Consider the following 26025-nt stretch of genomic DNA (forward strand, 5'->3'; position numbering starts at 1 on the left):
TCCTAACTGACTGAGGGATTCATGAGTCTTTGGACTTTAGACAGGTTAGGTTTGCAGCATTATGGCAGCAATAACTAATCTTATACTCTTTGAAAGTAATAAGAGATTACCAGCAAAACAAGCATTACAGTTCAAATATGGTTTATCTTTATTGAAATAGTATTTTTATTTACATTATTTATTTCCCCTCTGGCCACAGAGAAACACCTTCTCTGTAACCCCATCATGCCATTGAGGCTGAGCAGGCCTGGGTGGGGTGGACTCAGAAAAGAGACCTGAAGGGCACTAGCAGGCTCAGCATCACTGCAGTAGACGTCACCTTCCCGGCTCTGTTTGAGTGCCAGTATTTGGCATACACGTCATCCAGGATGGAAAGCACAGCCTCCATGGTCTCCTCGCAGGTGTCCTGAATCTGAGCTTCTGGCAGAATAAACTGATGTGTACCATTGTCCCTCAGCTCAAATGTGTATGAAAAGGGGATCCCAATGTCCTTAGCCCAGTCTCTTGAAGACCCTGATAGGGCGTCTACAAATGAAACCATGAAGGCCGAGTTAGAAATTGTAGAGTGAAGGCACAGATTTCTGTCAGACATTCCAGGAGTAAAGGTTCAATCCAGAAAAATAAACAACTCCTTCATGTTGGGGTCGCATGGCTAGCTGTCTTCTCCCTCTCCTTGATATGAAGCCCCTGTAGGGTGGGAATGACTCTCGTTTAGCCTGTCTCCCTCCACCAGTCCCCCTGTAGGTAACCCCACGGCACCTAGGATTATGCCTGGCACATAGTGGAGGTTTAGTTAAAGTTCTCAGCTGAATCAAAGACAGGAAAATCTAATATTTTAAGATAAGAGTAAATTGACATATAAAGGAACAGAAACAAAATGGCCATCAGGAAAAATATTATGCAAATATCACCTAGGTGGCCATCTGGTGGGTGGAAGAAATGGTGACAGGTGATGAGGAAAAGCAGTGTGCACTTCTCTTTCAACTAATTTATTTCTTTTCTCTTTCTTTTTAAGATCTTTTCTGCAGGCTCCACCTGCTCTGCTTGCTGAGCCTGATGGGTTCTTTGGGAACTGAATCAACAGACCAAAGCTCATTGGAAAACATCCTTCACGTTAACCCTTGTGCCTTCTCCCTGCCAGCTCTTTTTAACTGAAGCCAGAGGGAGTTCTGGTCTTAGCCAGTGCATTAATTTTTTCTTTGAGCTCACACCTTATCCCTGGAGAACATAATTCTGGATTTGTGCAGACTCCCTTTTATCTACAGCCATTTTGACTTGTAAAACTTCCTGTTGATCCGGGAACTCCCTCCTCCCTCTCCTGCCTACCCCACTCCCCAAAGTTCACTGACTCCTTTGGTGCCTTGGATACTATTGAAGAGGTGAAAAAAAGATACTTACATAAAATATCTGCACTCGCTCCAACTCTATAATTGGTTCCATGCTTTGCTTTCAGTGCATTTGCTGCCTTCTGTCCAACTTGGATCTGGAGGTGGGAAATGCAGAGACAGATATCTGGTGTTAAAAATAAAACCAGCAATCCAGAGGGCTCGGTGTTTTGTCCAAATCCATCTTAAGAGCTCCAGACCAGCTTTCTCACTTCCCATTGGACATCTACACCAACGTGGCCTGCTGGTACTTCAGACTCAACACACTCAAACCCAGTAAGTGGAGGATTTTCCTGTTTCTGGCTTATCATGTTCTTCCCCAAAATGAAAAATCATGTTTGATCCTCCTTCTTCCAAATAGTTTGCAAGTTTTAGTTCCAGGGCCGTCACACTATTTCAGTCTCATTACCTCTGAAATGGACTATTGTCATCTTCTAAGGTGGTTGATTATAGCCCCGGCATGTGTACGAGAGGATAGAGCATGGGATGGGATATGAGGATGATATGGGAAGAATTCAAATGGAAAGAATCTGAGCCCCTAAAACATTAGAATTCTTATAGCTATTCCAATTTGAGAGCTGTTTAGAACAAGGCTATATATAGTTATGTTTCCCCTGCATAGTGATTGCCAAGTTGTCTATCACACGGCATAATATTTATCATGATTTCTACACATTTATGGCTTTGTAAATATATAGAGATTAATTACCAGACTCAGTAGTTGTAAATCACACTGGAAATGGGAACCTCCTTGAAGAGTTGGCTTGACTGTGTCTTTGTGCGCCCTATCAAAGCTCACCCCCAAGAACCCGAAACCACTGCTAGCTGGCTTCAGTTGGGTTCAGACAAGGGGGGATCATTTCTACACTGTCTTCTTGTTGAAAATTCTTGAAATGACTGTTTATGCTAAGTCTTCAGCACCTGAGACTGTAAGAGACACCGAATTAAAGAATCTTTCTCAATTCAGTTTGCCAATTTCTGCATAGAATACTGAAAGTTTGTCTGTAATTCCCATCTTAGTTACCTTTCAATAACTTCCAGTAATGATAAAATCACAGCTCCAGGTTTCTCCTGCCTTCTTGCCCAATCTGCCCAGTGGCCAGAGGCCTCTACCCAGATGGCCAATTACCAGCAGAAGACTCTCTAACCTTTCGATCTTGCAAAATGGTCACACAATATCTGTTTTGCGGAACCAAGAAAGGAATGAAATTCTCTAGAAAAATACTGGAATATATGGGCCTCTTTTTTTTCTGCTAGTGGAAAGCCTGTCCAATCAAAGCTCTACAATGGTCTGTCTTTGGTGGTTCATGTATGTTTGTCACAGATCCCATTAAGTAGGAAGTAAACATCCATGATGAATATCACAAACTGAAGAATAAGGAGGGTTCTGGGTCTGTTAACTGAAATTTCTGTTTCTGCAGACTTTTTAAATGAAGAAATGGAACTTCTGGGGCTAAGAAATGAGGGGGAACTAGGACACAATGCAATGAGCATCAAGACTGACAAAGATTCCCAGAAGGTGTAAATACTCCCTGAGCCAATGCGAGGTGGTCAGAGGAATGCAACCCCTGGAGTGTGAGGGTACCATTCCCAGCCACGGCTTGGCCATTCACTGTCCACAGGAGCTCTGGAAATGTAGGGAACTTGAGGTCTCAGTATCTACATCTCCAAACAGAGCTGGTTGTGTTGTATTGTCGTGAGGGTCAGATGAAATAATGATTATAAAATCCTTTTGCAAATTATAGAGTCTGAGGCAAATATTAGTTATCTCACATACCTTGCAAAATGATCACATAGTACAAATGTCCAAAAACTTTGCAAGAGAGAGAGTGAGGCTACCACTACATATTTTTGACTTCCGGGGGAAAAGACCACCTTCGGCATAGCTCTGTGGTGTGTTTCTTTTTTGTGTCAAGACATGTGTTTTATGGGCCCTGCTCCCATGGAAGAGGGGCAGGATGTGCCGGAGAGCCCATGGGTGCCCAGGCCTCTGTGACCATAAGAACAGGGTAAGCTTAGTCCCCATCCATCCCAGCAGGTGTTGATAATAAAGAGTTTCTTTCTAAAAATAAAAGCATAAAATGACAAGTGGTGGTCAGAATGTGCAAAAATTGGAACCCTTGTGTACTGTTGGTGAAAAGTAAAAGATGGTGCAACTGCCATCAAAAACATTAAAAATAGAATGGCTGTAAGAGGCATCCACTTTTGCTTATATACTCAAAGAATTAAAAGTGGAATCTCGGGAGATATTATGCACCTATGTTCACAGCAGCACTTTTTGAAATGGCCAAAAGGTGGGAACAAGTCAAATGCCCATTGATAGATAAGAAAGGAAATGGGCTCCATACATACAACGTAAGATTATTTACCCTTAAAATGGAAAGCACTTCTGACACGATACAACATGAACGTTGAGAACATTCTGCTAAGTGAGATAAACCAGTCACGAAAAGACAGCTGCTGTGTGGCCCCACTTACACAAGGCATCGAGAGTGGCCAATCTCATAGGAAAAGAAAGTGGAATGGTGATTTCCAGGGGCAAAAGGGACAGGGATTGTGGTTTGGTGGGTATAGAGTTTCCATTACGCAAGATTAAAAAAGTCTCAGAGATTAGTTGCATAATAATGTGAATGTTCTTAATGGTCTGCTTAAAAGTGGTGAAGGTGGTAAATTTTATGCTATATGTGTTTTATTACAATTAAAAGTTGAAAAATATTTTTCAGAAAAAGATACAAACATTACAATTCTAAGTTTATTCTCCCTTTGACCTGTGCCTGCTGCTCTCTGGTTCACACAAGGGCAGCGAGCCTGGTCCTTTTCAGCAACTCTGCCCATGATGGTCAAGCTAAACACAGCTTCAGAGAGAGACCCGGATGAGACAAGGGTCACTTTTCCCTGCCCCGGGCTTGGATTTCACTTGCATTTCCCCTTACAAATACTCCTAGCAAATACTACAGGCAGCGTTTGGAAGAAAATAAAGCATTGTGTTTACCAGAGAAGAGAGCAGATATCATTTAGCCGTGTTATTTGAGATATGCCGATTTCCACTAATAGCTGGCAGGTTCTTTAATGCACGGTTCAAAAGCTATAATTGCTGAACGGAGCTTCAAGAGAATTTACAAAAATGAGAGCACGTTCCTGCAGATTATTAACATAATCATCTCATTTATATTATAGATGAATACCTAAGATGTCTCCCAACTTGACATTTTATGAAACAGGTAGTTAATTAATGTAGGTAAAGCAGCATTTAACCTGCAACCTTCCCAGCAGGTGGCTGGCAAGGTGTAAAAAGCAGGAGAAATACAAAAGAAGAACTGAGAACAAAAGCAGGGCCGAGCCAAAGATCTAGGAAATGGAAATCTGGGAAAGAAAAGCTGGGATCCTACTGAGCCCTCTGGAAAGCCTTGGGTCTCTGGTCTTACCAGTTCTTCGTGGTTACTTGATTTATTTTTTGTGTAGCCATAAGGCGTGAGGATGAGCTGCCCATAAGAGTGTATGGTCAGGAAGCACAGAACGTCCTCTTTCTTGCTCTCTATAAGGCTGGAGACGGCTTTCGTCTCAGGTTCTGACACGGGGCCTGCCCCACAGAACGTGTCATCGCTGCAGTCTTTAGATGCACCAATACCTGGAACACACAGGAAATGGCAGAGAAGGCACCATGATCTCAGCTGGGCACTGACAGAGGGTAAGGAGTCATCCTCACTCAAGGTCACTGGGACTGGGGGTGGGGCTTAACCTTGCTTGTCTAAGTTAGTTCTGGATACATGAGTCAACTTGGGTCATCATTTGAGGAGCAACTCAGAAAGGCAGGAGGGCTGACGTTCGGGTTTAGGAAGGAACTCCAGTGCTTACATGGCCCAGGAAGGAAGGTGTAAAATGGAATGGCATTTTTTGGTCATCGTTAACTTGAACTTTTGGTGGGCCATGAAACAAATAGCTGGGAACTAGTTCTCAGTCTCCTAATGTCAGACTCCAACATAGCCTTGTTGGCCTCAGTGTCTCTCTCACTGTCTTACTAGTTTGAGTCTCCTTAGAGCTCTTTTGTGAGTACCGAAGTCACCTCTCCTCCTCACCAATAACAGAAGGCCTGCCATTTGAGCCCCTGGTTGCACGCTGGGCACTGTGGTCAGCCCCTCCTAAGCGGCAGCTTGATGAATCCCCACAACAACCTCTTGGGAAGATGGTATCACTATGGGCCTGTGTTTTAAATGAGAGCAAATGAAAATGGGGAAGTGAAGCAGTTTTTCCAAGATCACATGGCCCATACATCTGAATTTTAACCCTTGCCGTCTGGTTTTTAACCAGACTGCTCTTAGCCATTCCTACTTCTTCATTTCCTTCCAATTCCCTGAGCATGTTGAGGAGAAGATTGTATTTGCCTTCTTTACCTCTACCCTCCTGCTATAAAATAGTCTGCGAGAGAATTCTCTGCTTTCTCTTCTCTTCATGATAACTCATCTATTTCAGGATGAAGCGATGGGTTTCAAACATGTTCACACTGGCTTAGGTCTTCTTGGCCTTAGCTGAGCCAGCTTCCCTTAAAGAGACTCCTGAACTTGTGTGTTGCTGCTTTTTAATATGATCCCTTTAGAGGGGACACACAGGCCAGGAACGCCAGCCAGCTCTGCAAAATTAGATGCTTATTTTCAAAAGTTATATCTCTAGTGATTCACCTCTTTTCTGGCTTCTCGGTTCCATGTTTCCCCCTGCCCCCCATCAGTTTATCTACTAAACTTGTACTTACTACACCAGGCTGAGTTGAAATTTCGATTGAGATCTGTCCCAAAACACGCGCCATCATTATGGGATGAACGGGACTTCCTCCAAAGCCGGTCCTGCGCAGGGGAACACAGGGAAGTCGCCATTCTAAGGTCTCATAAATCAGTGTTAGGGGTGATGGGTGGTCCTCAGGTATAAAAATCATTCCTAGGATTGTCTAGAAGAACTGGCCCTTAACATGATGAAGGGTATGCGTGCACTTTTTAGCCTTGCAGACAGGCTACCAACCCCCAGTCACAGGAGCACTGTAAACCCTCGTTTTAGGGGAGTAGTCTGGCTTTTTTCCTTAACAGATTAGCAGTGCCTGGTGGATGTGATCAGGGAGAGCTTCAGAGAACCATTTTTTAGGTCCAAGTGACACAGGATGAAAGGGAAATAGGTTGGCAGATGGAACAAGGCTGTTCCAGATGCACCAGGGACGGTCTCTGCACCACTCTGGAAGCAGAAGACTGATGCGTGGAGATGAGGATAAAGACAAGTTTCGCCAGACATGTGCAGAGGGAGGGACTTATTCTCGTGCTGGGCGAAAAGCTGTTGCTGTTGTGGAGCTAGGGGGTCCCCTGAAGGGCCTTGGGTGAGGGGGAGTTCTGGGGGAGGGGGAAGAATGAATACTCTCTAGAAACATGGGCTCTTATTTGTGGGCTTATATGCTTTAGAAACACTCACAAGGGGAGACTTTGCTAAATGAAAAGCTCCAGATGTTTGCTCCCTATGTGAATGATCACAATGACAAACGAAGGCTGGGTTTGTATGTATCCATCATTTGGGTCCCTCGTGCTTCTGGAGGTGGACACAGGGAGATGTGGGAATTTTATGGGCATATATTCCTGAGCAGGTGGCAGGCAACCCACAAACTTTAAGGAGATGCAGTTGGAGAAAACATGTGTGTCTGGAAAACTGGGAACATGTCAAAAGCAGAATAAGACACAAATGTGCTGGATTTCAACTCTAAAAAGGCCTCTTCAATACTGAACTTCGACTGTTGGCTTAAATAGGTTGAGCTTTATCCCAAACAGGATTTCTTTTTTTTTTTTTTTTACGTGACCACAAAACATTTTATAGCTGTGATGACTGAGGTCAGAAAAAATGAACTGGAGTCAAAATCTAGTTTATGAAGTCATCCCAGAGCCAAGTTCATTGTACTCACAGTTGTCCAAGTATAAATATAGCCATCTATGTTAAGAACTGGAAGCACATAGAAGTCCAGATACGTAAGGAACCTTCTTATCCTTGAGTTGTTTTGATAGTTTTGTAGAATCTGGAAATTTAAGAGAGAACCATTTGGAATCATTCTGGGAAGAGGTCTTTTTTCACCTTAATTTTTAAATGATTTCCTTTCCTCCTAAGGGATGACCATAACCTCCACCCTCCATCCTCCACTCTCCAACGCACCTCAGGTGCCTCTTGGTTAGGGTGGTGGTTCTCGAATTTCGGGATGCATCAGAATCTCCCGAAGGACTTGTTACAACACAGATTGCCTGGCTCCAGCCCCCTACCAACTCCCCCACCCCTAATTCGCTCGGTCTAAAATAGTGACGTACAGCCTGACACTGGCATTTCTAACAAGACCCCAGTTACATGGATGCTTCTAGGAACCACTTGAGAACTACTCTTTGTGGGTTCAATTCCTTATGTTTGGGTTTCTGAAAGGACTGACACATAAAAATATTTTACTTTTAAAGGTTCTTTATTCCCTCAAAGGAAGAAGATAGGTCATTTGCAAAAATTCATTGTGCTATATATTTCCCATCTGGTAATCTCTTAATCTACACAACAGACCTCTGAAATAGTCATTTTCCACTCCTTTTACAGGTGAAAAACTAGGGCTTTTAGTGGTAGAAAATTTGCTTAAGACTATTTGAAAGAGGCGGAGCCAGGATTCACTCATCTCTGACTTCCAAGACATACTTTCTTTTACATTGGGATATGTTTGTCTTTCACTAAAAATAATTTTGAAAGCACTGGAAAAAGATCAGAATACCTCACAGTTCAGTGGAGATACTTATTAATTCCATTTCCCTTGGGGAGAAGGAGTAGCTCAGTAGAGAGTTGCCATGCCAACACGTCAATGAAGCAGCCTTCCTACACGACCAAGACGTGACAGGTGATTTGTGGTTAACCGTTACAAGGAAGCTGAAGACACTTACTTCTTTCACAAACCACTGGCAGAAAGCAGAGGAAATCCATTCCCTGGCATGAATTCCACAATCCATCCAAATAATCTTCTTGGTGTTGTCGGATGGTTGGCTAATCTGGAGGGGACATCCATGCCCCGTTACCAAGCAGTCACTTATTACTGTAAGCCACTGTGCAAAGTCATCAGGCTTTTTCTTTCCCTAGAGGTCCCTTCCTTGCTCCACTGGGTGGTTTCAAGCATGAGGCAAGGATGCTGGCAGAGATACACACCAATATGACCCTCCCTCGGCTACTCTTGCTCTCCTATGAGTGATCCCAGCTGTTGCGCTTGGGACCACACGCTGACTCCCATCCCCCACCAGAAGCCACATGGGGAATCTAGAGATTGGGTTATCCCCACAGCTATGCTATTATTTGGCTGTGTGACCTTGTACAAGTTACTTCACATCTCTGGGTCTTGGTTTCCTTAACTGCACAATGAAAGAACTGAGAAAATGAATGTGCTGTGATTGATGCATGGGTGGGAGGTTTCCCTGACACAGTCTGTCCTCTCTCATCTCTGTGTGAGCAGTGGAGGCACCCAGACCTCACAGAGCCAGCCACTCGGTCAAAATGTCTAAGGTCCTGTCCAGCTCCATCATTCATGGTTCTAAGTTCCTCAGTGTCCGAGAGAAGGAGGGAGGCCAGTGTGGAGGTAACAAAGGTACAAAGTCTTCTATTTCTGGGCCCTTATGTTTTTAAATTCTATCTCCATGGTCCCACCTAGCTATTTCAAATTCTCTTTATTCTAGAACTTGATTTCACCCAGATGATTAATGTGTACACCTTTACAAGTTTTGAACTTTAAAAGCCCATTTTTGGGTGGAACAGGTGGGGGTGTTTTTTTGTTTGTTTAGTTGGTTGTTTTTTTGCACTGCCTCTTTTAACTTTGTCTACATTTCTACTAAAGTCCCTGAATAGTAAAAAATATCATGGGTGAGAGAGACCCCTCGTCCCCAGAAAGGCAATTCTCAGCCTCCTTACTTACCTTCAAATAATACATGGGCCGAGTCTCATAGGTCATTCCTAGGAAATGCTGTGTCACCACACCCGTGTGCTTCTCACTGATCTGGCTCATCCACTGATAGATCTGAAATGGCCGGGGAGGGCCGCTGTTATCCATCAGAAGATTGTGTGCTCGCCTCTAATTAAGATAACTGCTTCTTTCATTAAGATAATGAACTCTGTACTCTTTGCTCTGCATTACAACAGCTGTGTGCCAAACAAGCTAGAACACGAAACTAATGAGTTATTACCCACCCTCTCCCATTTCCTCTACAGATCTACTCTGCCGCAAGTCTTAGACACCTTGTCTATCTTTACAGAGAAGTTACTGAGAATTTGCAATTTCCACCGATCGTACTTCAGGAACATTATACTACACACCCTTCAAATGGCCACCAGACTTAGCTTCCACGTGACACCCAATCATGCCAGAAATTTAATGAAGGCTTATTTTGTGAAAGGATCTTCTTCCATCTTTATGAATCTCAACGATGTTTTTTTGCTAACATCCGTGGTTCCAAGTTCAGAGGAAAGGTGGGTAAGCCCTTCATAGAACATGCCAACAGAAGCTTCAATCAAGCTCCAGTCAATCATTTTGATTAAGCAGGGCAGACCTGAATAGGTGTTGATTTAATGGCAAGGCTCACACCGTGCTTAGAGAAAAGAGGGGTCTTACATTTTTGCCTGTAAGTCAGTAACTCGGGGCTCTGTAAGAGTGGCCGGGACACGAGAGTTCACGAACGTACGACATCGAACAGTCGTCAGGATGTGATGGCATAACTCCCATACTTTCAAATCTCTCTTATACTATTTGAAAAAAATTCTGGAAAATATGAACATGTTCCCAAATGTCAAAAAATAACTGGTAAATCCTGTTTGGAGGGCAACTTGTACATTTATGTAAATAATTTAGATGCGTATACCCTTTAACCCAGCAATTCTATTTTTAAAAATGTTTACTTCAGATAGTTTTGCATGTCAACGCATGCACCCACTCACACCTACTTATTTGCATCTATAGTACATTTAATTGTTTATTGTAACTAGTTCTGAAAATCACCAAACATGTATATTAGTAGCAATACAAATAGTTCATTGAAAAAAGTTGTTTTTCTCTTAAGAACTGCCGAGGCTGTCTCTTGCATGCATCCTACAAGAAATATCACATTTTCAGCTAAACGTGATTGAGTCAGAAGACTTCCCCTCTCCATACCGCACACCCATGTATACACTGGCCGCACCCTGCTTAAACTGGCTAAGAACTTGATAAACAAGAGTAAAGGTTAATTCTGGTCTGTGTTCACACAAGCATGGCTGGTTAGGGTGTTCTTTTCTTCTTTGTGTTGTTGGTTTGCATTTTTAAAAATTTCATAGCACCAGCATCTGTAGCTCCAATGGTGTTGGTCAGGGGTAGGGAGGGTAATGTTTGGGAATTCTTGACCTCAATGCCCAGGCAAATCTCCACCTCATATTTTGGGCCTCTCCAGTGGATGGATGGTGACAGTAAACCATCCCCACATTCTAAAGCAAGCGGTGGCCACCACCATCCCTCACCATGTATTCTCGCTCACCTCCTCCATGGGGTGGGACTTGTTATAAGAATAGGTCTCCAGGCTCCTCCATGGAGTCACTGTCTTGTGCACAGCCTTTTGTGTCGGTTGGGCCAGTGGTCTGCAAAGGCAGGAAGTCAGACGAAAGGCCAGGAAGAAACTGGGGTGTCAGGAGGGTGGGAAGGTGGATGTAAACGGTAGAGGAAAGCCGAGCCCACGACACCTAGAGGATGAAAGCCATGTATCTCCTTCAGGCGAATGCTATTTTCCCAGGTTATTTATTTTTCTGAAGATTTTGTTGCATAGGCTAAAATTACACTTTTATTATAACCCAGAAAATAGGCATAAGACATTTATCAGTCTACGTTTAAAAATGTTATATCTCTGATTTGGACTACAAAGAGCAAAATGAATATTTACATTATAAGGTCGCTGGGAAATGATTTTAGTGCATTTTCGGAATGGGAGAGGGGAGGGATAGCCAGTGAGAAAAATGTCTATTCCGCCTCCCTTCTTCCTCATTCCTCCCACTGGTGGCCCTGCCTGTCGCGTCCTGCAAGGAGGTGAGATCACTGGAGATGCTGTCACAACAGGGCTGGGACTAGCTGTGGTCACTGTCGGAGCAGCCTTGTTTCCTCCTTCAGTGGGTCAGCGCATGCTTGGGCCTCTCTTCAACCCAGTTACCTTCTTGGCGGTGGGAAAGGGCTACACGGAGGAGCAGGGCTGGGGGGCTGCAAAATGTGCGAGTTTGTTGTCTCCTGAGCCCGTGCTGAATGACTGCATCCATGTCACATGCAAAAAAAGTGAACAGTCTGGAATTTGAAAGAAAATCCCTGATATAAAAGTGCTGATCTCTTTCACATGAAGTGAAACACAACACTTAACCCGCACACATCCAGGTACTCAGTACAGGCAACATTTAAACCACATCCTTGGAGGAGGCAGGTGCCTCTTTCTATGCAGTTTCTTGGGTGCCGCAGAATGCAGGTGGAGAAGGAGGGGAAAAGTAGCTAGTCTGCTAAAGTATCACTAGTCTCATCTCACCCAATCAAATGAAAAGATTATGATACTTCGGGTATTTTTTTAGAATAAGAATTCATACAATGTCTAACAGAGAAAATGATCCTTTAGAGTATATTATTAATAAATGCTGAAGATCAAAGATTGATGAAATTTTGATGTGTGCAGAAGCAAAATAAAACCCTAATGAATACTGAGGCAAATTTTGTGTTTTACACACTTAGTAAGAAATGGTTTCATAAGTATTTCATGACAACAAAATACTTTCAAAAAATTTTTTCCCTGCTTACAAAATTAACATATGCTTATATCAGAAAATTTAGAAAATACAGAGAGGAGAAATGTCTCTAATAATCCTACCTTCCTGAGTTAACCACTGTTGGTGTTTTGGCCTATTTCCTGTTAGTCTTTTGTCTGGGCATATTTTTTTCTTAAACAGTACAAATTATATCTATACGTAATTTTGTATTAACTCCTTCATATTCTGTATTCTACCAGAGCTGTTTCCTCAAACCCATAAAAACTCTTTATACACATTATATTTAATGACTGGCTAAAATTTAATTATAAGTATATATTATATAGTATCATTTATTTAAATATTATCACCTGTGCTGGATATCAAAGCTATTTTCCTTTTTTGTTTTGTTTTTTTTTTAATTTTTTTTTTTTTGCTATTTTAAGTAATTCTGTACTTAATGACTTTTTGCATAAACCTTTGTGCTCACTTCTGATTATTTCCTTGAGTTATATTCCAGGAAGAAGAATTAGTAGGTCAAAGAGAATGAACATTTTCAAGGCATTTGATTCATCCTGCTAAGTCCCAAATGATTCCACAGACCTACATTGTAATTGGGAGCAGGCGATATATATGAGTCTACATCACGAGAAAGATTGCAAAACTTGTGATCTCTCTTAACTGTTGATTTTTCTCCACTGTCATTACATAACTCCTAGTGAGTAAACATTATAAAAATGACAGCTAATTTATGTTTTGAGTTGGTAAGAGCTGTATAAAAATGAATGTTATTTTATATCAGTAAATGGTAATGAATGAAAACAGCCGGTTAGGATCAGGGCTGGCAGGTGGGCAGAGTTCTCAGGCGCAGTCACTGGGCACTCCAGTGGGCGCTGTCTTCCTGGCGGCCACTGCCTGAGCTGAATCACTTCTGCGATTGAACCTGGGCTTGGCGGCCATTATTTTAAATAAAAGTTTTAATGCATCTTCATTGTAGAATATTTGCAAAATGATGAATAGTTAGTTGAGGGAAAGGAAAAAAATCACCAGCAAAGATAACAATTACCATGTTGGTACACAGTTTTTCTTGTATTTTTCTGTCATTACATTTTGTATCCTGTATCTTTCCTTTAGCACAAAACATGTATTTTCCCATGCTATTAAAATTTTATCATAATCATTATTTTAAAGGATGAATAATATTCCATTAAGATATATGTCAGTATTTACATAACCTAATATGGTACTTTTAAATCATTTCCAAACATTGTAATATTTAATATAACATTTATATCACACATAAGGCTGCATCTCAGTGCATAAATTTTTTCCATAATTTTATTTATTTTTTCAGTCTAGATTTTCAGAGGCAGGAATAGTAAGTCAAAAATTGTGTAACTTTTTAGATTCTTGCTATTTTTAAAGAGGATGATATTTTTTTCCAACCAAAGCCTTTTGGAAACTATAAGAGTCTTTGTCTCTAGTTTATAAATCAATAATTTTATAAGAGAAGATTAATGTAGTATTTGTATAAAACCATGTAAACTAAAGGAAAAAACTAAGAAGGCAATGTTCAAACAGGCTTTGATATCACAAAAGTCCTGGGCTTTTTTTACATATCAGAGTGTCTGTGAAGCTAAGGACATGTTGAGGTCACACGGAGGATGTGGGCAGAAAATCTTGCTCTGTGAGAGCAAGTTTATTGCAAAATTCTTTTAAACGAGAATGAAAAAAGGAAATACTTTGTAAGTACATACGTTTGATGAGATGTATCAAATGAGCAAAATACTGAGTTATGTATGAACAAGGAAAGTGATACTTTATATGGTAACTACACTATACACAGAGAGAGACACACATTCAGAGTTTTAAAAGTACTATGTATTTCCAGCCCCTGCTGGTGTAGCTCAGTGGATTGAGCCTGGGCCTGCAAACCGAACAACTGTGGTTCGATTACCAGTCAGGACACATGCTTGGGTTGCAGGCCAGTTCCCAGCAGGGAATGCACCAGAGGCAACCATACATTGGTATTTCTCTCCCTCTCTCCCCTTCCCCTGTAAAGATAAATAAGAAATAAAATCTTTAAAAACAAATTAAAGTACTATGTATTTCCAGAAGTAATGACTCACTATGAATACTGAAAGAACACAAAAACTGGCAAATGACATGGATGTGCAACTTATAAGCTAGTAAAATGAGTAATAAACAAGATAAAATATTTAACCTTATTAGAAATCAACAAAATGCAAAATAAATCATCTGTTGGTATTTTTCACTTACCAAGTTGGCAAACACATAACACATACTTTTATACACTGTTGTTGGAAGTATAGACAGATGAACCTTTTCTAGAGGGTAATTTGGCAATGGGCAGCAAGATTCTTAAACTTTTCTCAGGTCCTGACCCAGAAATTACAATTTTAATTGCTTATATTAATAAAATAATCGAAACTTTGCAAAAAATATTGCTGTAGCTGGATGCTTATCATGGTATTATTTGTGACAATAACAAAGTAGAAATCAAATAAATGCCCCTTAGAGTAATAATAATGTGCTGTAAATGAATTATAAATGTCATAGGAAAAGTCTTATCACATAATTTAACTGAAAATTTTTGGCAAGGATACTATATACATGATTAGCTGGCTAGGCAGCTATTTAAAAATGTTAACAGTAATGGCCTCTTTGTGATATTATTTGGTGTTTTTAGATACTTTAAGCATTTTTTTCTTGATATTAGAATAATGTGATTTACTAATAAGAAACAATGTAAATGAGGGACAGAATTTTTACTGTAATTTTTTTCAATCACAAAACATGACATTTCTATTGGTATTTATTATATATGGTGGCAGAAAATGTTTATCAGATATTCATCCATTCAAAGATTACTTGAGTAATGTTTAATGATCAAAGTTCAGCGATATTCCTTGTTCTCATCTTCTAGTAGTGTGGGTGGATAAGACTAGGGGAAAATCTCCCTGCATTTATCTTGAGAAAACTTTTCCTTGTGGACAGTCTAAATCATAGTAGTCAGCCCTTCTTCCCACTTCCACTCACCTACTATGTCCCAGCCCCCTAAGGACCAGCATCCCCAAGAGGTAAAGGGTCCCAAGCGGAGGCTTCATTCTTCTGCAGACAGAGCTAGGAAGTCCTGGGCCTGTCCTGCAGGTCAGTGGATGAAGTGTCTCTGGGAATGCACCCAGGGGTTGGCTCCCACAGTAAAGATAAGATAAGCCAATCAGTGGACGTCTCAGCAGAAATGTCTGTGAGCAGTGGCTTTGTTAACTCCATCAAGTCCTCAAACAGCTTTCGAAATGGTGGAAGATTCTACCATTTGATTTTTCATCTCTACTATAAAACCGAATTTCACAAGCCCTTGGCTCCACCAGAAAGAAGTTTCTTCTCTGTTTCTAGGAATCCACATCACCTGTACTCAGGAGCTGACTACTTCCACTGTTCACTCCACAAGTTCACTGGACATAATAGGTAGTGTGTCTTGTGCTCTGGTCATGGTCAGCATGACTGTTATTCAAGATCTCCATTCCCCTCTGAATCTAAGGCTTTATTTGGGGTCAAATGCCTTCTCTTGTCCTGAGAAGCCACATCACCAGCTTTTCAGACAAAACCATGCCTCTCCAAACAGGTGCAGTGAAGACGTTTAAAATCGTTTCTCACTCAGATGTTCCTGCACACTCCTCTCACAATAAAGGACTCTATCAGACGACCCACCACATTGCTGGACAAACCCAGGATACCCCTGAGTCTCAAACAGTGACCAGCAAAAAGGAAAGGCTCAGGTTATTACTGCTGAAAGTCTGACCAACCAAGGCAAAAATTAGTGTAGAGAAGGCAAGGATTTGAACAGAGTCCTTGGCATTTGATGGTCCAGTCTAAATTCTTTGCTTTATAATCATTCATTCATCTATCCACTCATTCTACAAACATGCAATGGGCACTTACTATACACCAGGCACTTGTATGAAGATGAATACACACTAAGATGAATGAAGCAAACAGAATCTCAGCCGTGATGAAACTCACAGTAGAGTGGAGAGAACGATAAACAACTACACCAAAAATAATACAATTTTAAGTAGAAGGAATCAAATTAAGGTGATAGGGGGTGTTTATGGGCCAAGAATATACCAAGATAGAGAGGTCTCTCCTGACTATGATGATTTTATATTTAAGTTCTAAATGATGTAATTAAAGCAAAAGGTTGTAGAAAAAGTGTTGTAGGTAAAGGGGGAAGCATCTGTACAAACCCTAGGGAAGAAATGAGCTTAATGTGATCAAGGGACTGGAAGAAAGCCAGTGTTTCGGTGGAGTGGGAGCAAGAGAGAGTGATGGAAGATGAACCCAGGGAGAGAGAAAAGAACCAGATCTTGCAGAAGCCATGGGTTATAGTACGGACTTTGGATTTTACTCTAGGAAATCAGTGAAAAGGTTTCGGTTTCATATTTTAAAGAATTATGCTGGCTGCTAAATAGAGAGAAGACAAGAGAAGGACAAGAATGGAAACAGAAAGACCAGCTGGGCCCTGGCTGTTGTGCCTCAGTGGATTGAGTGCCAGCCTATGAACTAAAGGGTCATGGGTTTGATTCCCAGTCAGAGCACATGCCTAGGTTATGGGCCAGGTCCCCAGTGAGAGGTGCATGAGAAGCAACCACACGTTGATGTTTCTCTCCCTCTCCTTCCCTTCCCCTCTGTTTAAAAATACATAAATATATTTTTTTAAAGAAAAAAAGACCAGCTGGGAAGATAACATTCCAGGGGAGAGACGATGGAGATTCAGGCCAAGCAGTCAGGGTGAAACGCTGAGACCTGGTCACATTGAGAATTTATTTTAGAAGCAGACACAATGAATGTGCTTATGGAATGAATATGAAGTATGAGGAAACTAGGAAACTTGAGAACAACTCCTAGATTTGGGGGCCAAGAAACTAAGTGAATTGTGGTGACATTTAATGCAATGGGGAAAATTGAGGGGTGAGCAGGCTCAAGGGGATGAAAAGTCAAGAATTCTCTTGAGCTCTGATAAGGTCGAGGTGCCTATTAGGCACCCAGAGGATTGTCACGAGGACAGCAACAACCGCAGGCTGGCTCTCAGAGGGAAGCGGGAGCAAGCCGCATAAATGTGTGACTTCAGCATGTAAGAGATCGTGTTCAAAGCCACGAATAGCTAACTTATCTAGGGTGGGAGCTCATTTTGAAGGAAAGAATGCAGACTAACCCTGGAGTCGTTCTAACATTTAGAGGTCTTGGTGGAAGCGGAATGGGCAATGGAAACTGAGAAAGAGCAGCCAGTGAGGAAGGTGGAGAGATGAGAGGCTGCTGTGCCCCAAAAGCTGAGTGAGAAAAGCATTTTAAGAAACTGAGAGTTACCAACGGGACGTAATGACTCGAAGCTGAGTCAGATGACTGATAACTGGCAATCTCACCCAGCGACAGTACAGAGGTCCCCGGAGACCTTGAAAACAGCAGCTGATGTCAGCATGCGTGTGGCAGGGACCCAAGCCTCACTGGAGTTGGTTAATGAAGGAAAGGGAAGTGAGAGAGCGGAGGCAGTGAGGGTAGGAGACTTCACTGGCATAAGTGAATGACATTTTAAAGGGAACTGCATCAGGATGGTCACCCATTGTTCCCTTGGGGTACTCTCATTCGGAAATCTTGAATTTGAATTATGATGATGTTCAGAACAGGGTAAGATGCGAGACCCACCACACTCTTCCTTTTACTCAAGTTTTGGGACAGAGCAGCCACCTCGGTATTCTTAACTCTGAAGCAAGGAGTTTAGTGGAGCCAAGGGCTCCGTGGAAGATGAATGGAACACAGGAGTTGAGGGTGGATTCATTCTCCTGTTCATTGAAATGGGGCCAAGATAGATTCAGAGCAGAGGGGTGTATGGATAGTTTAAACTGATAAGAACAGATACTACACTTGACCTTAGCCAAAAGGCTGAAAAGCAATGGGTAGTTTGAATAAAAAGCAAGATTACAAGAGGCTTCCCTCGCAACAGATACGTAATCCCATGTAGCTATTCTGAAGAAAAAGAACATAAATAAAAATAAATATGTGAAAATGCACAGTCAAATAATACATATGAATTGTTAGTAGCTGCAAATAATTTTTAAAATATGTTGTGAGGACATTCGGCATTGCGATACAGGATTTTTCTAACAGTCACTGATAATTGGATATTCCTCATTTGCCATGTCCAATTTCACTATAACACATGGTCTCCTGCCAGCCCACTGTCCAAAGACTATCTTTCCACAACCTTATGGAATGCAGGCAGTAAGTAACCTAGAGAACTCGGGGCCAAGGAACTGGAACCATAAGCTCCTCACTAACAAGGGTGAATTATTATCACATCTTTCCTGGTGATTAGATTATTCCTTATCATTGTGTTTTATAGCTTTCTAGTTAGTCATTTCAACACAACTTATTCACAATAATAGTGTTTTTTATTATTGCTGTTTTATAGTTCCTATAGTGGTAAAATTTATTCTCAACTCTATTATTACAATATTCAACTACTAATGGAATTCTTGTTTTTATTTGATTGTGTTTTAAAGCCATAACAATAAAATTTACTCCCCAAAATATTACTGCAAGTTTTATGTTCTCTCAACTACTTGAGAGAATGCCGCAAACACATGTGGTTCTTTAAACCACATGGGAGAAGGCTTGCCAAAATGTAAATATTGTTCTAGGGGAAAAAAGAGAATTGGTTCCTATTAAGGTGAGACCCATGTTTTTTTGATAGAGTAGGTAATAGGATGAAAGAAATAAATGGGCCTTAGAGACTGCTGATTTAGAGGAAGATTAAATTCTAATTGGCAGGAATATTTGTTTGAAAAATCAACCTCTTTTAATTACCTGCCAAGCCCTAGACAATTCCACCATCTTTATCTTCCAAAATAATGTGCTCTCAAAATGATGCCCATGATTTCTAATGGCCATCTGCCATATTAGTTGGAGAGAGGCTGCTATGAAACATTACCAAAAGCCAGGGTCATTTTGAAACTAAACAGTTTCAGGGACTTCAGAGTTGGAAGGCACACAGCCAAACCAGCTCACCATCTCTGCTACTCCTTAGCTGGTCTCATTGACCCTGAACCCAAGGACATTGCGGTAAACTTCATCACTTGCCATGTACCTTTATACCTGGAACACCAAGTCAAAAAGCTGGGACATGAATTATAGTCCTTCTAGGGGAGCAAAGTGCCAATAGAACTCAAGAAAGAGATGTGTCAGGCAGGCAGAAATTAGGGTGTGGTGAAAAACTTGGTCTCAGATGCATAACAGATTGACTTAGGATAACAAGCAGGGATGGAAGCAGATTGGGTGGAGATATGGGCTGATCGTCACTCAGAGATTACAGCTCAAAGCAGTCAAAATCTTGATTTGGTGTATCAGGCAACACCAAGGACAGGTTTTTGTTCTGACAGAAGCTCCAGAGATGGCTGCTGCTAAGGCAATAAACGAGTGGATCTCTGGATGCATGGATGGATGCATGAATCTCTGTCTTGTTCCTGTCAGATGGCACGAGCCCATTGGCTAGAGCTGGCCTCTCACATACACAGGTAGGCGCCTAGCTTTCTGTGGCCATCTGCTCCTTCCGCTGAGCTGTGGCAGCTGGGGCAGTGCGCCCACTGAGATCTGCTTTCAGGAAAGAAACTGCTGACATTCTTTCTCTGGCTGTTGGTGCCTTCAGAATTTGACTCAGTATTCAAGCTGAGACTAGAAGCTACCTAGACATCCCCTAATGACTGAGTACGGAATTGGTTGAGCAGGACTCACCACTGTACCCAGGCAGGGCTCTTCTCTGAGCAACCTTCTAGGACCTGCACCACAGTCCGAGGTTCTTCCTACCCAATCCCTCTTCTCCCCTCTCTCTTTAACAGGTGTCAAGCCCCACGTCATGGTCTGAAGGTCCCCTTTGCCTTCTCCAACTTCCTCTTCCTTTCATCTTTCACAAGGACTTTGCCCTATAAGTCTCTTCTACTTCCAAAGCCATCTCGGCATCTGCTACTCAGTGACCCAACCAACACACCAACTAGAGTCCAGAACCAATGAAATTGAGTAAATAGGGTGAATATGGTTGGCCTCAAGTCATGTGGATCTTTGTGGATTTTGTGGATAATTAGATGCAAAAAACAAACTGAACTTTGGAAGAACAGGGATAATCCTACATGTCCGGGCCTTATCAGGTTCCAAAACACAGATGGGTTGCAAACTGTAGAAAATCACACACTAGCTAAATAGTACACCATGCTAGTTGGCTTTTAAAAAGTGTCTTCTATCTGTTTGTTTGCCCTGCCTAGCATGTTCACAGCATGTCAGGGTCCACAACCTTTTGTGGAGATGATAAACTTTGCTTCTTTTATTTATTTGTTTATTTTTGGTGCTGAAGTATCTTCTGTTTACAATAGATCATCAAGGATGAAAGAGGAACAGGGAAGAAATACATGCTCTCTAGTGCCAGGAGCGCAGGTGGGAAGAGACTGGAGGGGTACCAGAGAGGAGCTTAGATTTCCTCCAGAAACCCCGGCAACCTGCCTGCAGCGGGGAGGCGGGCATAGAACCAAGGTGTGGAAAGGGAATTAACTTGGGAATTAGCCCTCTGGATACTGATCCTTCTCTTTCCCAGTTGGATAATATCTAGTTTTCAAAAAGAACACTTCTGATTCAACACCATGGAAAACTCGATAAAGAGAATTATCATTCTGAGGCTCTGCTTCTGTCAATCCCTCAAAGGTATTTCAAGGGAAGGTAAAAGATCGGGGAACCACCTAAGTGCCTGTCAACGGATGCATGGAAAAGGAAGATACGTACACGCATGTCATTCAACCACAACAAAGAAGGAAGTCTGCCACTTGTCACAACCTGGATGGACCTAGAGGGTATTATGCTAAATGAATAAGTCAGAGCAACAAAGGGAATGATCTCATTTGTATGTGAAATCTATAAACCAAACTCCAAAACACAGAAGATAGAATGATGATTATTACCAGGCGGTGTGGCGGGGGGGTGGGATATTGGGGAGATGTTGGTCAAAAGAATAAACTTCCAATTAAAAGACAAATAAGTTCTGGGGGTCCAATGTGCACCATGGGGATTATAGTTGATAATACTGTGTTTTATACTTTAAAGCTGCTAAGAGAATAGATCTTGAATGTTTTCACCACACCAAAAAACAAAAATAAAAGGGCAATCATGTGACACGATGGAGGTGCCATGTGACAATCATTTTACAATATACGCATGTATCAAATCAACATGCTGTTCACCATAGACTTACACAACGTCGTGTGTCAGTTATACAGACGTCAGCTGGACAAAACTGGAAAAATATGTAAAGGGAAGAAAACACAATTAGAACAGGCTTCCTTCTCTGGGTTTTGCCCCGGTTTCCTCGCCCTGCACCTTCTAATTTCTGAGTACTATATTTGGCAAGATCACTGTAGATTATTACAATCATTGTTAGAACCTTGGTGCAGTATCAGATGGGCCAAGTGCAGAGCACTGGGTTAGAAATAGAAAACTTGGATTCTAATTCTGGCCCTACCATGTACCAGCCATGTGATTCGGGGCAATCCTCACCTGTCTTTCTTCAAAAGCCATTATACCTGCCTAGCCTCCCACTTGTGGAGCATATTGAATGAAATCATGTATGTGAAATCCCTCTGAGGAGTGTAAAAAACATCACAAATATATGGTATAATTATCACTGACACTAATAACAAGGATCTGTAACTAGATTATAGTTCTCCACAGGATTATTACTTTCAGGTGTATGGCATCATGGTCCTGTTGGCTTTTATTAGCATTTCCTCAGCACCCAAGAGGAATGCCACGTCCCTCTTGCATTTCCCCTCCTCTCAGCCCTGGGGCTTCCTCTCTGAGATGACCGGCTTTCTCTCCATTTGTCAGAATGATGGTAGAAACTTTGTTTTGGTGGCCACATTGATTCCCAATCCCTAAAACAGAGCCTGGCACATAGTAGATTCTTGGTAAGTATATGGTGAGTGAGTGAGCACTATATTCATAATTATACCGTGTAAGAGTAGCATTAAAAACTATCCACAAACTGCCCATTCATAATTGACAACTTTCCCTCATTCTTTTGGCCACGAGTTACAGAAGCACCTCTGGGCAAATCATTTAGTCTCTCTGAGTCTCTTGTCTCTTCCTCTGTAAACCAAGGATGAAAATACTTCCCTCATGAGGTTACTAGGAGGGTTAAATTAAATCAACAAGTACATGTAACTTGCATAGCACACTAGGTCACTAACTTGGTTTCATTCTAGAGTCGCCTGGGGAATGTTTCCCTGCCTCCTCAGACCAATTACATCACAATTTCTAACAAGGAGGCCCGGACACCAGCATTTTTATGTTGCCACTGTTGAGTCAATGGGCACTCAGGTTTGAGACCCTGTACCACCTATTGCCTGTTATCTTGGGGATGCCAAATAAAATTGAGCCTTGAATGTTATTTTTCTTATCCAGCCTCGTCAAAGCACAGATCTCTCTGAACAGGCCATGCCCATGCCCATCATGTCTTATCTCAGGTTGTGTCTTACCCCTCAAAGCAAGTTGTGTCTCCATCTCCTCGGGGCTGTCCAAGCTCTGAGATTATAGCTTTTCTCTGAAACTGCTTCAACCCTGATCTCCTCCTCTCAATCTGAAGTCACTATTACAATTTCTACGTCTTGCTCGGTTCTTTCACGTTTAGTTTGCAAGCATTTCATGTCTGTCAGGTTGGCCTATTGCCCCCGCCTCCAGTCCAGTGCTAGGGCCACCCAATAACAGACACTGAAAAAGAATAATTTTTTAAAAACATAAAATCAAGACTTTATATAAAATGAGTACAAGTCCAAGATTTTCTTTAATGCATTAATTAATGAGGGACCCAATTAGATGCCACAACCAGTTCAAATAAGAATTCAAAGAAACCCCTACATATAGGTAACAAGGTATATTGAAATGAATTTATAAAAACATGCAAAATTCATCACTTGTATTCCACTGAACATTGTTCATTTGTATTTCTATGGACAAGAGTCATTTGGATTATTACTTATTTTCCACAATGTACAAAATTGTAAAACATCCAAGACAATGAAAGGCAGAGGTTACCCTGAGTAGTGCTCTAGACAGTGTCGAGATGTTCCATCGTGGGTGCCCTGAAATGTTTGTAGTCCACTACTTAGCCCTTCGCAATTTTTTTCTGACAATACTCAGTGTATTTCTGGTCTACTGATTATTGGCACAGATAGAAGGGTTAGATGAACATGAAGTAAGAAGCTTTGCTTAGTTAGGAATTTGAGTAAGATGAATTCAGCTAATGGTATCTTCAAATAACTGTAACCAAGGTGAAGCCCACATCCAAGCTTTATCTGTAGTAGCTCTGACTTTCCAGACCTCTGTACACATTTTTACTGATAAGGGGGTCAAACTTCTAATGTTGTTTGGAAAGTCATCATCACCAAGCATGCAAGGTGGGAAGGAAAGAAAGTATGAACTAAGGAGCTCATTCAAGTCTGTGAAAGAGACAAAGAAGCATTACGGAAGGAACTCATGTTCTAAAAGAAAGCTCTTTAGGTACTTGCTTATATAGTATCTCAGGTCACTTCTCATTGACCCTGAATGGTAGTTACTTTCATCCTTGTTTTTGCCAGGAAGGAAGTGAAATTCCGACGGGCAATGGGATTTGCCCAACCAAAGGAAGGGATTTGAACCAGATCCATCTTGGCCAATATCCATCCTCGTTCCCATAGTTTAAGGTTGCACATTAAATTAGTTAATTTATGTTATATCCAAGAACCTCCAAAATTTTCTTCTTTCTGAAGTTGTAGTTTTACTCTGGAAAGGTTTCAATTTATTCTAGGAGATTCAGCAACGACATGAAATTTTATTTTGGTCACCAATTTCACCAATATTTTACAAATTGCTTTTGAAATATCTGAATGTTTTAACAGCTCTACCTCTACCTTCCTCCATTTTTTTATGAAGCAAAACTATTCTAAATGCAATCACTTTCCACAGGCATTGTGCTAGTGCAGGAAAAGGTATTATAAAGTACCCCCGAAACCTGGTACGTGGTGATGCTAAAGTTGGGCACGTGGACTGAAGATTTGTGTGTTGCCTTATTTCTAAGAGCCTGATTAGCAGATCGAGCACAATTGCATGGCACAGGAAGCACGGCCTTGCAGCTTTCTTTGGGGAGCATGTGTGATTGAAGCCCTTCCCTGGAAAATAAGTGGACCTGATACCCAACACTGCTGTTCAACTTGGGTGTCTCTGCCATGTCTTTAAAACCAAGGACCCAAGTCAGAGGGGAAACTGCAATTTTACTTCTGAACTCTGTTCACGACTTTTCCACAGCAATAAGGGTGCTGCCAATAATTTATACTCACCTGTTTTACAACCGATGGCTTCACAGCATCGACGCTCTCTTGCTGTACTCAGTCGCTGTGTGGGATCGTGTTGAAATGGTGCAGCTCACTTAGTCTCGTGCGATGTAACATTCGACTGGGAACACCTGGCTGGGGTACATGAATTTTTTAAATTGATAATAACAAAATAAATATGGCCCGTTGGTTGTTACAGATATACATGGATGTTAAGACGGACTTAGCTATCTAAAACCCATTCAGTCAACAGCGTTCATTCTGAAATGTATTGGTATCAGTCTAATGTTAATCACCAGTCACTTAAAATTTTTTAATTGTTCAATTACAGTTGCCCTCATTTCCTCCCCCCATTACCCTGCCCTACCCACCCCCCCACCATCCATTTTCAATCCTCACCACCCCCACCATCGTCCTTGTCCATGAGTCCTTTATACCTGTTCCTTGGCTTGACCCTCCCCTTTCTTTCCCCAGTTGTCCCCTCCCCTCCTCTCTGGTCACTGTCAGTTTGTTCTTTATTTCCATGTCTCTGGTTCTATTTTGCTCACTTGTTTGTTCCACTTATAGGTGAGATCATATGGTATTTTTTTCTCTTACCACCTGGCTTATTTCAATGATACAAGTATTTGAGGGTATATTTCCTCACAGCTTGCCAAAGTAGAATTCATAGGCCTATACCGTATTTTTTGAACTATAAGATGCAGTTTCTTACCACATTTCTTTGCCAAAATTTCCTCCCCTGTTTTCCTCTAAAACCTAGGTGCATCTGGGGCCCACACCTAGATTTTAGAGGAGGAAAATAGGGGGGAAATTTTGAAGTAAAAAATGTGGTAAAAAAAATGTGTCTTATAGTCCTATAGTCCAAAAATACGGTAATTCCTTTATGGAAAATTTAACTGATTTGTACATGACAAGACTTCTGTGACAGTCTCCGAAAGTGCCTACCTGCAGCCACTCTTTCTCCCCTCCAATCTGTTCTCTACCCTGATCCCAGAGAAAGCTTCCCAGATCCCAACATTGGTCAGTCTTCCCATAATTCACATTGGTTGAAAGGTTAAGACAATCTCCTTGTCATTCCCTACAGGAGCCGTGTGGTCTGACCCTCCCACGTAACCCTGCCCCAGTCTAGATCAGAGTCATTCTCCCTTCATACCGCAGCTCATTCCCTTCTCTGGGAGATTCCCTGGGCCCCTCCCACTCCTACCTGGGTTACATCTTCCTGTTACATGCTTTTCTACTAGCATCAATCAAGAGTCCCATATAGCGCTAATTAAGGCTGCAATTTTATGTGCATTGATGTGATGATTTGGTTATTGTCCATCTCTGCCTTTAAACTAGAAGCTCCATGAGGGAAGGAATCTGCCTCTTTCTGTTTATCACTGTATTCCCAGTGCTCAGCACAACATTGCACCCAGAAGGGATGCTCAATAACTGCTGAATTCATAACT

General features: G+C 41.6%; 1 protein-coding gene and 1 pseudogene across 1 annotated transcript; both read right to left on the minus strand.

The window, feature by feature from the left end:
- Positions 1–124: 124 nt before the first annotated feature.
- On the minus strand, positions 125–24598 carry CPO (carboxypeptidase O). Its single transcript, XM_053666985.1, has 9 exons — positions 24584–24598; positions 21466–21507; positions 9331–9432; positions 8315–8419; positions 7315–7425; positions 6133–6223; positions 4811–5013; positions 1399–1483; positions 125–525 (listed from the first exon to the last, which is right to left on the minus strand). The coding sequence occupies exons 3-9, from the start codon at positions 9418–9420 to the stop codon at positions 263–265; spliced, it is 948 nt and encodes a 315-aa protein (XP_053522960.1). The 5' UTR covers positions 9421–9432; positions 21466–21507; positions 24584–24598; the 3' UTR covers positions 125–262.
- LOC119064390 (uncharacterized) lies at positions 17950–18128 on the minus strand (annotated as a pseudogene).
- Positions 24599–26025: the final 1427 nt, after the last annotated feature.

The sequence above is a fragment of the Artibeus jamaicensis genome, unplaced genomic scaffold, assembly GCF_021234435.1.
Source record: "Artibeus jamaicensis isolate MK-2021 breed Jamaican fruit bat unplaced genomic scaffold, CSHL_Jam_final contig_1015, whole genome shotgun sequence".
NCBI classification, from domain to species: Eukaryota; Metazoa; Chordata; class Mammalia; order Chiroptera; family Phyllostomidae; genus Artibeus; species Artibeus jamaicensis.